We start from the raw sequence: 14783 nt of genomic DNA on the forward strand, positions 1-14783 counted from the left end.
CTCTGCTCCCAGAACCACAAATCGGGGGATTTTGTGGGGTGAGAATCTGAATTAAAGAGATGCATCACCCTGTGAGCCAGCCTAATGCCTGACACCACTGGATCTGGCATCTGGCTACACAGAAAAGACAAATTCAGCTCAGGAGAATGCAGGGCCCTGTAAAGTTCAAAGGCCTTTCGTGGGTTGCAATCATTAACAACAACCTAGACTGCTCCAGAAGGAAGGATATCTGACCTAGCTAAAAATCCTTCACTGGGAGAGGTGCCTCAGGAATGAGAAGGCAAATATCCCAGTGGTGGAGGCAAGGAAGGGGCCAGGACTGCCACAGCTCCACACAAACAGGCATTTGTCTCACTCGGAGCCTGCGCTAGGAAACCTTTCCCTCAGGGACCAGGTCCTCATAAAAAGTCTCTATGCATTTATACTGTTCTTAGAAGTACACATCAATGTCTATGTTTGTGTTTCTCCCTCCCATTAACTCCTTAGGAAAATACTCCCAGAGGGCTATTGTTCCTTTATTTGGAGATAATCTAAACAGGCACCTTCTGGAGTCTAAATATAGAAAGTCTCTACCCTTCTTCACTCCTATTTGAGAATCTAAACCAAGTTCTGTACACTGGGCACCAGAGTTCTTTTTTTTTTATTTGTTGCTCTTTTCACCAGGGAGGGAAGAGGAGGCCAATAGTTTAAACCCAAATTTCCTGAGTGGGAAAGCTGGAGCCTATTTAAATGATAGTTGCAATCTCATGGCACAAAAATAGCTTCTGCATGTTCCCTGAGCAGATTTAGGACACTAAGTGATCACCTAGAAATGAAAAATAAACACTTAACTCCCATCAAACATAATTAGCCAATATCTCAGCCTGGTATAATAGCTCCATCCAGGTACTGGCGTGTGTCTGCACTCGAAATAAGCCAAAGACACCTATCAACCACCAAAACAGCAGCAGGAAACACTCTTTTTCCAGTTGAATAGCCTCTCAGATCAAAGCCATTAGCAAAATGAACATGGACTTCAGAGCACATGGAAATGGCATCAATGTAAACACTTCCCTGCTGGCTTTAGTCCTGTGCCAAGGCCTGCCTGCCCCATCCCACAGATCCCAAGTGGGCGCTGCTGAAGTCACTGACACCTCGTGCAGGAAAACAAGGGCAGCTCCTTGCTCTGCTCAAGGTGTCAGTGACGTCAGCCCCGGAGCAAGGAAAAGCCTCAGTGAACGCCTGCATCTCCAAGGGGGAAAAAAGTTTCCAGGTCACCTCTAGCTGAAAAGTGTAACAAAGGAATCATTCTGGTCTTGAGCAGGGATTTTTGGGTTGCTGCCAGGAAGAGAAGGAAATGAGCCCAGAATGTACTCTGAGGAGGGGCGAGATGTGCAAAGCTCAACTGGAAATCCTGAGATTTCAGAGGGATCTCCAGGCACCAGGCAACCAGGGCTGAGTTTAGGCTGCAGCTCCTGCTGCAGCTCCCTGCAAACAGAACAAGTGAGGCGGGACACCTGGGCCGGACCCTCCTGCCTGAACACAACTTCTGCTGCCAGAGCAGCTTCAAGCCAAAGATCACAGCTCTGAGCAGTAAGATGTGGTGTAAATAACCTCTGACTGGAAGAATTGCTTTATTTTTCATGTGGGAAAGAGACCCAGAGGAGCAGATTTAACTAGTTCGTGCAATAGGCAGCATAACTGGGATTAGGGTACCTGACGTGCCACTGATCCTAATCACAAGGACATCTCTACTCTTCCTCTGCTCCCTGCCAGCTCCAGCACTACAGATCCTGTTCCATCATCACTTCCCACACATCCTCAGGATCTGCAAACCATCTCAACAACGTCAGTCGGGCCTCAAATGCTGCAGGTAGGGCAGAGGAAGGTAGGGACCGCCCCCTCTCAGTGGTGATGAAAGGCCAGGCTTACATGTGCAGTAAAAATGTGGTTAAATAACCCCTCCCTGGTCATAATGCAAGAGCTCTGGCAGGGAATGGGTCTGAGGCTGCTGGGGCAGCGTTGCTTAATTTTGGTTTTTTGAGCACACATGTAAAAAAAAAAAAATTAAATGAGGGTAATGATAGAAAAATACCAGCGGGGTGCCACGACATCTTCATTAGCAACTTGAGAGAGGATGCAAACAGCAGGGAAATTAAATCTGCAGACAGTGCTAAACAGGGAGTGGGTGACAGCAGTGAAAGGGCTGAGAGGTAATGGGAGAGTTACAGTGGGGACAGACCACAAAGCCATGGAATCACAGACTGGGTTAAGTTGGAAAGGACCCTAAAGCTCATCTCATTCCACCCCTTGCTATGGGCAGGGACACCCTCCACTAGACCAGACTGCTCCAAGACCTGTCCAACCTGGCCTGGAACACTTCCAGGGATGGGGCAGCCACAACTTCTCTGGGCACCCTGAGCCAGGGCCTCACCACTCTCACAGGGAACAATTCCTTCCCAATATCCCATCTAACCCTGCCCTCTGGCAGTGGGAAGACATTTCCCCATATCCTGGAACTCCTTGTCTCCAGTCCCTCTCCAGCTCTCCTGGAGTCCCTTTAGGCACTGGAGGGGACTCTAAGGCCTCCTTGGAGCCTTCTCTTCTCCAGGTGAACACCCCCAGGACAAAGAAAAACAGAAGAAAAACAGACCTAAGACCAGGAAGAGTCTCCCTTGCCTATGGGAACAAATAGTCACAGGAGTCAAACCAAACTTCTGTGGCTGCCAAAAAACACTGGATCACCATCAAAACACCATGAGCAAGCCAGGAACTATTTCATCCTTGGGAGGTTGGTATAACCTGCAAGTGAGGCTCACCCTGCACTTGTGAAATGATTCCTTCTGGAACATGCAGGAGCCTCAAAACGGGAGGTGGTGAGGAGGAGAGGTGTGAGTCAAAGCACAGCGCCTGGAAAAGCTCCACCAGAGCTCAATCCCCGAGAGGTCTCTGCTCCACATCACCTCCCCTCGCCTGCTCACACATTCCTTGAAAATACCCAATGTTTCTGCACGCCCTAAGTGGTGAAAAAGCATCATGTTCCTTGCCTCTCTGCCTGAGCTACAAGGAATCTTTGCACACTGGGAAATGGCTGGATCACAGTGCTGACACTGCTGATGAACCTGGGCTGAAACACCCACGTGAGCAACAGGGATTTCTTACTCCTGGCGAGACCCAACTCTGATTTCTGAGCTGGTGCTGCACATTTTGTCATCTTGCTGACAATTGCAATTAAATTCAGCTCAGCTTCCTTCAGATGCACTTGCTCCTGAGAGCCCCCAAAACCAGCCATTTCCTCAGAAAGCAGCTGCAGAAAGGCTCACATCTCTGGATTTTAGCACACAAGCGAGGGAAATTACCGCTGCTTAAAGGAATCCTGGGAAAAACAGACAAAATCACCATAAAAAGGCAAGAAATTAGGGATTATAAGTAGTTTGGAAGATGGGAGCAGCAAAAAGGCAGAGAAATTCAACCCGGGAAATGCCACAACATTAAGGAGAAAGGGAAATCTGTAACTAAAGGGTTGGATAATGGTGCTCCTGGAATACACTGCTCTGCCTCCAGTCCCTCTGTGGCCAAGCAGTGCCCACAGATTGGGAGGGATTTCCAGAGAAAGTTGTTCATTGGGAAGGTCCTCCCTGGGAAGATTCAAGCTAGTTACCTACAGCACAATTCCCAGATCAGAGATGCTGTCACAGCCATTCTACCGATGCCTGAACAACACATCCACAAAGGAAGAGGAGGGATTGCGACAAACAGAAAAGTACTTGTGAGAGACCAAGATCTATTTTTCCACCACTGTTACAGACAGCAGGAGATGGACAAGAACCTGCACTGAAGTCCAAACTGCAAATTAGTGGATGCTACAAAAGAAAATCCCTACAATGGCCTCGGTGCCCCTTCCTCTCTCCCCCTCATGGCTTGTTCCCATACAAAGCCAAATACTCCCATAGGTTTCATGGCATTCCAGTCCCAAAGCTCCCTCTGCTGCTCATACTCTAACTTCTCTGCCTTCCTCCTGTGATTAGGAGATACAACCTCATCCCTGTCTTTCCAGGCATCTCTCCCAGGTAAAAACCTCATCGAGTTTGGGAAAGCCAGAGGAGCACTTCCTGAAAAACAGCCCCAACTCCTGCTGCCTCTCCAGCTTTTCACAGCAAGACCATCCTGGTGGATTCCTTCCCAAGGAACCCATCTATTCAACCTCACAAGACAGTCATGGATCACTATCAAGCCCTACATGGTTTGGTGATTCAAACCTGACACGCACAAGGGGCAGTGGAGTGAGCAGGGATGAAACGGGATCAGGAACAGCCATGCTGTGCATGGTGCTAAGTGCAGGTTTTGTAAGTCCATAAAACACATCCCAAGGAAAGCACCTGCTCCAGATTTTAGGAGCATGGAGTCAGTCACAGCATAAGACTCAGGTCTCAGAAGGTCTCTAGTCCAACCTCCCAACCAAAGCGGGGCCAACACTGAATTCAGGTGAGGCTGCCCACAGCTTCATCCTCTTGGGTCTTGAAAATTTTCCCAGGTGAAGACTGTTCAACCCCTGGAGCAATGCCTGCCGCATTGCTGGGTCATCCTTATGGTCATTTGCTTCCTTAAGCCACATTGAACCCTCCCCTTTCAATTTATGACCCTCCTGCCACATATGTCAGCAGAGCCCAGCTCTGTCTCCCAGCAATCTCCTTGCAGGAAGGGGAAGATGTCTGTGTCTCCTGCCTCTCCTCACAGGGCTCCAGCCCCTAAGCACCCTTGTGGTCTCCATGGGATTTGCTCCAGTTTATCAACAATTTTATGGTGACCCAAGTAGTCTAGATGTGGTTTGGACTGGTTTGGACTCCTCTGGAATTTGTTTCTACTGGTTTCTACTGGTTTGGACTCCTCTGGGATTTGTGCCTACTCCAGGACAGCAGGTCAATAGATACTCTCCACTCTATCTGTTGGATGCAAGAAGGTCATGGGGTTAGTAAAGCATGAGTTTATTCTTAGGTGAATCCACACTTGCTATTCATAATGACCTCTGCTCTTGAAAGCCAGTTTTGGGCACGTGGAAGAAATCTCTCTATGAGGTTCCCAGAGACCAAGGTGAAGCTGACTGGCCTGAAGTGTCCAGATCTCCTTCCTTCCCTTTCTAACCACGGGTGCAACAAAGTTACAAAGAGTCCTCTCCTGGTTGCCATAACCATCCCAAGCTAAGAGCGGCCTCACAAGGCCACCTGCCAATGCCCTCAGCACATCTGGACACACATCATCATCACCCATGGACTTTCATAGGTTGAGATTTCTCAAGAGACTCCTGATTCCAGCCTTGCTTCGCTACAGGTACTCCTGTGGCTCTCCTGTCCATCCTCCCTGGTGGGAAAGAGCTCACCTTTCCATGGCTCCATCTCCAGGTCCCTCAGTGCCCCAAACAGGACACAACACTCACCAGCTAGGCCAGTGTGACATCACCAGTGAGGCCACTGTGACCTCCAGCTCCTGTAAGAAGCACCAGGCAGATCCAGCAGCTCTGGACCATGATCCCTCTGCTCAGGCCAAGCCACTCTCTCCTACACCAGAGCAGTCAGTGCCACCGGCACCGCAGGGCAGGGACAAGGTCCCAAGGCACAGCACCACCACTGGGGCAGAGCTGTCCATGTTTCCATGCTGTCCTGAACTGCCAGGCCCCATCATGTCCTCTGCCACATAAATTTCTGCTCTAACTTGTATCTTCTCAACACAATCTAAAATTTCCACTCAATGTCTTCTCCAGAGGCAAGTTCTACCACTTTAAAAACGTGCTGGTTACTGCAAGCATGGAAAGGTTCATTTCTGTACTCACCTGCTCCTGAAATTGTTCCTGTGATAAACAATCAGTCACATCCACACAGCCCAGGAGGCATCCTGAGGGATAATCACTTGGAAATTCCACATCTGCAGCAAAACAAACAGCTCTTCAGGGAGCCCATATTCCCACACACAGCTGGGGTCTTCCAATCCCCAAGTGCCCTTCCCTCTCCTCCAGGCATCTCTACTTATTGAGGCACAACAACACATACAGCAATTTTAACACTTTTTTTTTTGGTGTCTTTTCCAGGTCAGGATCTTCCTCATGAAGGACTAGGGCTGGGTAATTTAATTTTATGAATAGCAAGCTCTACCCAGCAGAGAGGGATTTCTGACATTGCTCATTATGAGGCTCAATGTACCAAATCACTCCAAGAACCAAGGAGAGGAGTCACCTTTCCCCAGCAGCATTCTGTAGGTGGCCTCCAGTTCTGAGATTTCCTGAGGGGAAGGTCTTTTAGCAGTAGCTGCAATCCATAACCTCCCTCGATGAGATGTGTACCAGGTCCTGCCCTCCACCCTGAAGAACAGAGGAAAAGGCAGGACTAAAACTTCAGCAGAAATCACCCACATTTTCATTCAAACATAGTCAATTCCTGCTGCTAAGCTTTGCCCTGATTATCCCAACTCAAGCAATGTGTCAGGACCACAAAGAAAAGCTGAGCTAGGCAAAAAACAATGTCATAAATAAAGCAGAGAGTGTCCTCAGGGCTTTAGAGGACATCAATCCTCAGCAGGGCCAGCAGAACACATATACAGGACAATCTGCTCACAGAAGTCCCTTACAAGCTCCCAAAGTCACATAGAAAAATCAAGAGAGCAATAGGGGATTAGGTCTCTGCATGGAACAGTTGTCTGGAAATCCTGGAATTCTGCAGCTGTACCAGAGTGGCTGGAGCATCCCCAGAACACCTGGATGAAGAATCCTGGCACATTAGGATTTACAGCATCTTTAGCTTGGAAAGTGAAAAAGCTTTGGTCTCCAAAATGAGAAATGTGGTGAAGGGAAAAAAAAGCTAAAGAAGATTCTTTGTTCACTATTAACAGTAGCAGCTCCTTTTAGTAACCCAATTCCAGGCCAGGGTGGGGGAAGTTTCTTTTAAACAAAGCCTGGTGCCGCTGTTGCCTTCTTTATGCTGAACAAAAACCCAGAAGAACATACTTCAAGTGATTACCTTATTTGCTTTTCAAATTCCACACAGGAACGCCCCAACTATAGCAGTGAAATCTCACCCTCTCTCTACACTCACCCACTGTGAAGAAACTTGTCCCTTACAAGTTAGGTACTACCCTCAAAAAAAAAGATTCTCCAGCTCCTCAACCCATCAACCCACTGGAAGAGGAAGCACAACTTCCACACCTGGAGCTATCACAGGTATCAGTCCTTGCACAGGGCCAGTGGGACCACAGAGATCGCTGAGGAACACAACCTCCCACCTCCCCTGTGGAGCAGGAGCTGCCTTTGGATACCTTCACCTTTTGATTCCTCTCACGAGCAAGGAAGCCCAAGGCTGGTGCAGGCTGAGGCACCAACCATCATCCGAGATCTCCTGCAGCTCTCGGTCCTGAATCCGCAGCCGGTTCCGCTCCAAGCCGGACTCGCTTCCAGCCTCCGTGGAATGAACAGCTTTCCTTTGTGGGAGCAAACCAGTTTGGTCCACCCACTTGAGAGTGTTCAAAAGAAACAGGAAAAAGGTTAGCACCTCTCCAGGAGCAACGTGTGCAAATCAAGTGCAAATCCTCTCTGAAGTTATCCTTCATTACCCTTATGCTCTTTGAAAAATGGGAATCTGGCAGAAAAGGCTTCAAAAAATAGAGGTGAAAGGGTGGCATAGCCTTAGGCTGACTCTCAGAAACTCTTCTGCATGCCTGAAAAGGAGGCAGGATGCTAAACTCCAGTAAACCAACCCACCAGGAGCAGGGCATTGTCAAACCTTCTCTGTCCTAAACTGAGATGGCCAGTGAGGGACACAGGGGAAGAAAGAGGGGGTGAGAAACAAGGGGAAACAGGGGGAGTGGCTTCCACTGGCAGAGGGCAGGCTTAGATTGGATATTAGGGAGAAATTCTTTACTGTGAGAGTTGTGAGATGCTGAAACAGGTTGTCTAGAGAGGTCACCCCATCTCTGAAAGTGTTCTTGGCCAGGCTGGACAGGGCAACCTGGTCTGGTGAAAGCTGTCTCTGCCCATGGCAGGGGATGGAATGAGGCAGTCTTCAAAGTCCCTTTCAACTCAAACCATCCTGTGATCTTTTCCCTAAAAGATCCCCTTCCACAGACATGCTGGAATCGACAATTCTCAAGCTCAACTCCCCAAAATTAGTCACTACTTTGGAATAAACCACTGAAGCCCCACTGACCAAAGGAGCAGGCTGGAGGAGACGGGGATTCACCAAAACCCCAGAGTTTGGTGTCATCTCTGCCCCAGGGCTCCTGGCTGGCTCGCTCAGTGCGCCACAGCTCATGGCTGCAATGGTCTCATCCAGTCTGCAAGCACAAATGAGAGGGATGAACATTCCCTGCTTCCCCTGGGAACATCTCCCTTCTCCCCAAACACTCTGACTCAAAGCATTTTTTGCCCCATTCCCCTCAACTAAATGACTTCCTCGCTCGGTCTGATTTCCAGTTTGAGCAGTCACTGCTCTCTAGTGCAGAAACTCAGCTTGGTGTGAATTTGAGCTGAAGTTGTTCTGTTGAGACAAGGCCTTCTGAAACACCTCTTTCCCAAGCAGCTTTAACAGGCATGTCAGACCACTCTCCATAAGGATTTTCACCTCCTTGCTCTCGGGCACGCTGCCAGCCCTCACTCACTTGCTGTGGTACTCAGCCATGTTGTTGTCTTCCTCCAAGATCTGCCTGCCAGCGAAGTCGATGGTGATTTTCTTGGCCAGCCGAGAGGCGTGGCGCAGCTCCCGCAGCTCCTGCTCCCTCTTCTGGAGTGCTTCCCTCTCCTGCTTGGAGAGCCACTGGTTGGAGTCCGTGGCAAAGTAATCCGACTCGTCATCAATGACCTGCGTCCGACGCACGCTGGGAGAGCAACCCCCGCAGGAGAAGATGAGCACAGCAGGACTGCGGCAGAGCCTCAAACCCACCCTCCAACCCCTGTAGCCCCACGTTTCTCTTCACAGAGAAAAGCAAGGCACAATTCTTCCCAAGAATATTCTTATCTCATTTGCTGTGCCTGTGTTTGTGCAAAAGCAGACTGCAATATGGAGATTGTTTACCCACAGTGATGGTGTTTTGTGGGCCAAGCGTGTGTGTGAGTCGGGACTGTCGGCTGACAGTCACGAGATGCTGGGCAGTTGGTGCAGAGTTGAATGCTGGGCAGATTCAGTTCAGATGTAATGTAACACAGTGTAATATAATATAGAATAATATAGTATAATAAAGTAATTAGCCTTCTGATAGGATGGAGTCAGATGCATCATTCTCTCTCCCCTCGTCAGGGTTGCCTGCGAATTCGATAAACCTGCTCTTTCCCATCCCTCTGGAGAGCAAGGACACCCAAAAGGGATCCATTCCAGAGACTCCTGTCCCACCCAAATGGATGCCATAATTAAGGTGTCAGTGGCTGCAGTCTGGGTTTTAGAAGGAATTCCCAATGTTTCTGCTAAAGGCACCTCACCTGCCAGGTGATTTATGCTACTCATGACAATCTCCCACCTAGTATCTTACCTTGTCCTATCAAACTCCAACAGCTTGTCCTTGTGCTTCACAGCCATCTCCAGGCCTGATTTGAGTCTCGCTTCCTGCTGAGGCAGCAAGCCTTTGCTTATGGCATCCAAATTTCCTGAACTTTCGGCACCTGAGGCACAAAACAAAACACAGCTCAGCAGTGAGTGTGTTAAAGCCATTTGGGTGGGCCAGGCTGTAGAAATGCTCCCTGAACCAAATGCCATGCCAGGAGCTAAAAGTACAGCTTTGCAGCAAGATCAGCATCTTTCTGGGAGGCTGAAGACACAATTTTCCCTCAAGCCCATTTCAAAGACTCCTTCCTCCAAAGAGGAGGAATCATTTAAATATCACAGTGATAAAGTCTGGGTAGAGTTTAAGGAGAAGCACTTGCTCTTTGGTTTTCCTTCACCCTTCCCTAACAATTTGGGCAGTCAAAATCCCTCCCATCACCAACCACGAGCCTCGGGTCATAAAATCATGGAATGGTTTAGGTTGAAAAGAACCTTAAAGCTCATCTCATTCCACTCCCTGCCATGGTGGAACACACCAAGGACAACTTCCACTATTCCAGGGCAGTCCAAGCCCCATCCAACCTGGCCTGGAACATTTCCAGGGATAGGACAGCCACAGCTTCTTTGGAAAACCTGTGCCAGAGCCTCACCAGCCTCACAGAGAAGGATTTATTTCCAAAATCCAATGTAAATTCCTCATCTTTTTGTTTAAAACCATTGCTTCTTGTCCTATCACTATCTTCCCATTTAAGTAGTCCCTCTCCCTCCTTTTCATAAGCCCTCTAGGCACTGGGAGGGGCTCTAAGGTCTGGAGGCTTTTCCTCTTCAGTAACAACCCCAGCTTTTTTAGGAGTCCCCTCCAAACCCTTCCCACATGTTGTTACCTCCACAAAGAGCCTCTTGCCCAGGACAGATTCCAGGGAGACCCAGAGCCTTCTACTGCTGTTTGTGCCTCCTACAAACAATACCCTCTTCTGGCACACCACACCAGATTCCCCCAACCAGCTGCTTCCAGAGATGGAGAAATCTATTCCCAGCAAATGCTCTTCTTTCTTACGCCTCCTGGCAAGGGGCTCAAACCCACCCAACCAACAGGGAACAACCAAAAAAACCCACAAAAAAAGGCCTGAACCTCTGCCATGATGGAACAAACCAGTGCATTTCACCACACTGGGAAATGCCCTCATTTCAGGGAAACAATCGCCTCTATTTCCCTTTGGTGGCTGATCCACAGTTTTTACTCCCAAGACAAACAGCAAACCACTTTCCAGCTTTTACCTACACACAGAACAAAACAAGAACTGGCAGGGGCAGGAGGGAAAGAGATAAAACAGGTCAGAAAAGGGATTCTGAAGTGTGCCAACATCCGTATTGCCAACAGACTGGCTGGTGCTCTCAAGGACTTCCATCCTCCTGCCATCTCCACAGCTCTAAGGAAAAGCCCAGATGTGGAGTAAATATTTCCCCAGTTCCTCAGCAAAGTGTATTTTCCAACCAAGAACACCACGACCTTGGCTGTAGTTCAGCTAAACTGAGACAAACATCCCCACAATGCACAGGTCTTCACTGGGACACTGGGTAGTATTTCCTCTTGCTTTCCTTGGCTCTGTTCCTATTTCTAGCTCACAAGGTAAGTGTGAGATAAGAAGAGCCATTAGAAAATATTAACCACCACCTCTCTAAGCCCAGCAAGTCAGACAGCAGCACTTTATCTTCCACAGCACACATTCCACAGGAGACTTATCCTAATTTTAAAGGACTGCTACAATGATCCAGTTCATGAGATTGGTTCTGGAATGCTGAATGAGCAGCCTTGGGGCCTCAGGGAAAGGACACCACACGCTGCCAATTTGACACTTGCCACTGTCACCTCTGCTGAAGCCTGGGAATGCTGCCTGAGGCTTGCAGGAGGAGCCAAGGAACCAACTTCCAATCCATCCTTTTAATGCCAGACAAAGGGCAGCAGTGAGGGCAAGTGGCTCAGTGAAGTCTGAAGGAAATAATGCACACAGACCATTTGGATTTATTCTATTCCAGGTATGGAATAGCTACTGACCTGCCATGAGCTTCTTCAGCAGCTTCTGGCTCTTGTTGGAGTCCCGCTGAAGAATGTCCTGCTCTTCTTTAGTGCACACCTGAGGAAAAGAAGGGAATGAAGGCTTGGGAAGGACATCGCATGGGAAGGATGTCACAGTTTGACCAGTTTCAGAGCCCCAGACAACAGTTCAGGCTGTTTAAAGTGGCAGTGACAACCCACACCCCCTTCTCTTCCCCACTGAGGTGGGGAGAACCCTGGAAGCTTGCTCTTTACTAAAAGAGAAAAGTAGAGTTTGGTCTCTCCCCGTTCTGTGGGTGGACGTGTTGCTGACTGAGCTCAAAGGACAAGAGATGAGCACAGAACCATCCCAGGCAGAACCACAACCCTTAACTCAACAGTTTTGCTCTCCTTCTTGGCCACTGGGAGTTAAATTGATCTTTCAAAATAGCAAAATCTGCTTTAAAACATTTTGCTCTACCCAATTAGTATTTTCCTCTCACACGAAGAAGAATTTCCTCTGCCATCGATAACTTGTCCCCTTTCTCCAAAAGGTGCCCTTTGAACTGAATCGGGTATCCCAAAGGATCCATATCACAGAAGAGTTGAAGGAAAAGCAGGACACTGCTCCTGACAAGGAGACCAGGGCTTGCCTGGGATGGGGCTGAAGCCTTGCAGAGAATTTGTCACTGCAGTGACACACAGGAGACTGTCAGAAACCAGACAAGCTCCAAAGCCATGCAAATCATGGGGAAAACCTCCTAACAGGTTCTTTCCTTCCCTGATTTAGAACTCTGCAAGAGGAACTTCTGGGGCACAGAATTCACAGAATCACTGGGTTGGAAGAGACCTTAAAGATCATCGAGTCCAAATCATGCCCTAACACCTCAAATAAACCATGGCATCACATGCCATATCTAGTCCATTTTTAAACACACCCAGGGATGGTGACTCCACCACCTCCCAGGGCAGACCATTCCAGTACTTTATCACTCTTTCCATGAAAATTTTTTTTCCTAATATTCAACCTATATTTCCATTGGTGCAGCTTGAGACTGCGTGCTCTGGTTCTGTCAGTGCTGCCTGGAGAAAGAGACCAGCCCCACCTGGCCACAACCACCTTGCAGGGAGTCACAGAGAGTGATAAGGTCACCCCCGAGTCTCCTTTTCCCCAGGCTAAACAATCCCAGCTGGCTCAGTCATTCCTCACAGGACTTGTGCTCCAAGCCCCTCACCAGCCCCTTGCCCAGTACCTTGCAGTAACTCCCTGCTTACTCACCAGGGCCCCGCAGAAGAGGCAGGGCCCGGAGCCCTCCTGCTCACAGACGATGCGCCCACACTCCAGGCAGTTGTTGATGAGCTTGTGCTTCTGGCCCAGGCACTCGCAGGCGTGGCGGCCCGGGATGAGCACGGCCAGCCTGTCCTGCCCCTCCCTGGTGTACAGGCTGACATACTTGGGCTTCTTCTTAGAGCAAACGCTACCGCTGCTGACCCCGCTGCTGCTCTCCTGGGCCTGGGAAGGAAAAAAATAAACAAACAAACTGTGCTCCCAGTGCAGCACTGGCAGCAGAGAGCCAGCACTGACCCCTGGGCAGGCCAGGAGTTCAGACAAGTGTTACTCTGCCTCAGTGGAATGAAACTTGGACCAGACCCCAGACCGAGCGGAAAGACAAGCTCAGGCCTGCCAGAAAAGCCCCAAGGAATCCAAACAAAGCAAGGACACCAGGATGCACTCGAAGTTTGCCACCCATGCCAGCTGGAGCTGGTGGGATTTGGGCAGCGAGCGCTGCTCTCTGTGCTCTGCACAGCCTCACGCCTGTTTAACAGCTCCAAACAGCAGCTCGGCTACCCTGACGCCTGAGGCTTTAGTTTTATATTTTTCAGATTCTGTGCTGCTTTAGAGTGTAAGTCTAAGCTTCATATTAGGAGATAGTAAGCTCTCCTCACAGAGCAGGGAGACAAAACAATTCCTTCTCCAGCTGGGGACCCAAGGACAGCTGATGCAGATCTCAGGCCCAAGAGAACAAACAACATGGACCAAGGAGAGAAAACAAGCAGGATGGGACTGCATGGGCTGAAGCTGTAATTGCACAATTAACTCAAACATGCAAATGGACCAAAACTTATAAAAGTGTGAGACTCCATGACCTGTGGTCCATTTTGTGCCCATTTTTGGTTGTGCTGCCCAAGGTGGATCTGTTGAGGCCTCTTAATAAACCCCTACTTTATTCTTGAGCCCTGTCTAGTCTCTGTTCTAGGTCAGCCTTCACAAGGCATCACTCCCAAGTTAATTTCCACTGATTATTTAGACTCCCTGTTTGTAGCAGTGCGCCTTGGGTATGCCTGTCCCCAGACACAGCTGGGGGTGGCAGCAGGGCATTCACAGCCATGTCACCTCCCAGCACCTGGCACAGCCACAGGAGGGTTTTCCACACAGAAGGGTTCAAGTACTGAGCTGTAAAATGAATTCTGCTCCTCCTTCTGTGATCCGGCCTCAGTGATTTCATGATTCACCTCTGAGTTTCAATCTGGCTTAGTGATAAGCAGAGGCAGCATTTCCAGTCCCCCCAGTAAAGTCCAACTGGTTTTAGTGCCACTGCCAGATTCAAACCCTGACACCATGAAATAAACCCAGAACAAGATAAAGTAACTGTGGCAGATCTTTCTCACTTTTTTTTTTTCTTAATTTTAATTAAGTTAGAAGGTAACTAAAGGAAATGCAACATGACTGTCCACTTTTAACCCAGCAGTTCAAAAATGCTGTGGTTTATCCTATAAGCACTTTTACAAATACTTTCAACCTTTGCAGCCTCCCTGCTCCAAAAAGTTCCATTTAAAAACATGAATTCAAGTTCCACTCCTTACTCAGGAATTGCAGCATTTCTCAGGTTTTGGTGTTTCTATGCTCTTATTCCACAGTTTCTAAAGTATTTCAGTTGCTAACCAAAGTTTCAATCAGTGTGACTGAGATAGTTTAGATACAGCAGGAAAGGATGTTCTAAACACTTAGTGGCCTAAATTCCCCACCCTCATATCTGATTTAAAGAAATCCCTTTTATTTCTAGTTACAGCCTCAACTTCCTTCACCTGCTCTCTCCTCTCAGGTATTCTGGGGGAGAAAAATCCATGCTGGCATATTTGCTGCCTGATGATTACTTTACTCCCAGTTACAGACACAAACAGACACAACCCTTCTCCCCAGCCTGGACATCACAGAAACATGGAAACAGTTAGGTTGGAAAAGCTCTCCAAGA

The 14783-nt window shown here is 48.7% G+C and overlaps 1 protein-coding gene across 1 annotated transcript in view; it reads right to left on the bottom strand.

Annotated features, from left to right (window-relative positions):
• Nucleotides 1-14783, bottom strand: part of TRIP4 (thyroid hormone receptor interactor 4) — a 29420-nt gene that overhangs the window by 12395 nt on the left and 2242 nt on the right. Inside the window, exons 4-11 of the mRNA XM_038147238.1 lie at nt 12809-13042; nt 11551-11629; nt 9484-9613; nt 8620-8835; nt 8169-8295; nt 7288-7475; nt 6207-6331; nt 5807-5898 (exon numbers count right to left, since the gene is read on the bottom strand). Of these exons, the coding sequence (XP_038003166.1) occupies nt 5807-5898; nt 6207-6331; nt 7288-7475; nt 8169-8295; nt 8620-8835; nt 9484-9613; nt 11551-11629; nt 12809-13042 (1191 nt within the window). The remainder of the gene's footprint in view (nt 1-5806; nt 5899-6206; nt 6332-7287; nt 7476-8168; nt 8296-8619; nt 8836-9483; nt 9614-11550; nt 11630-12808; nt 13043-14783) is intronic.

This window comes from Motacilla alba, chromosome 10 (assembly GCF_015832195.1).
Source record: "Motacilla alba alba isolate MOTALB_02 chromosome 10, Motacilla_alba_V1.0_pri, whole genome shotgun sequence".
Classification (NCBI taxonomy): domain Eukaryota; kingdom Metazoa; phylum Chordata; class Aves; order Passeriformes; family Motacillidae; genus Motacilla; species Motacilla alba.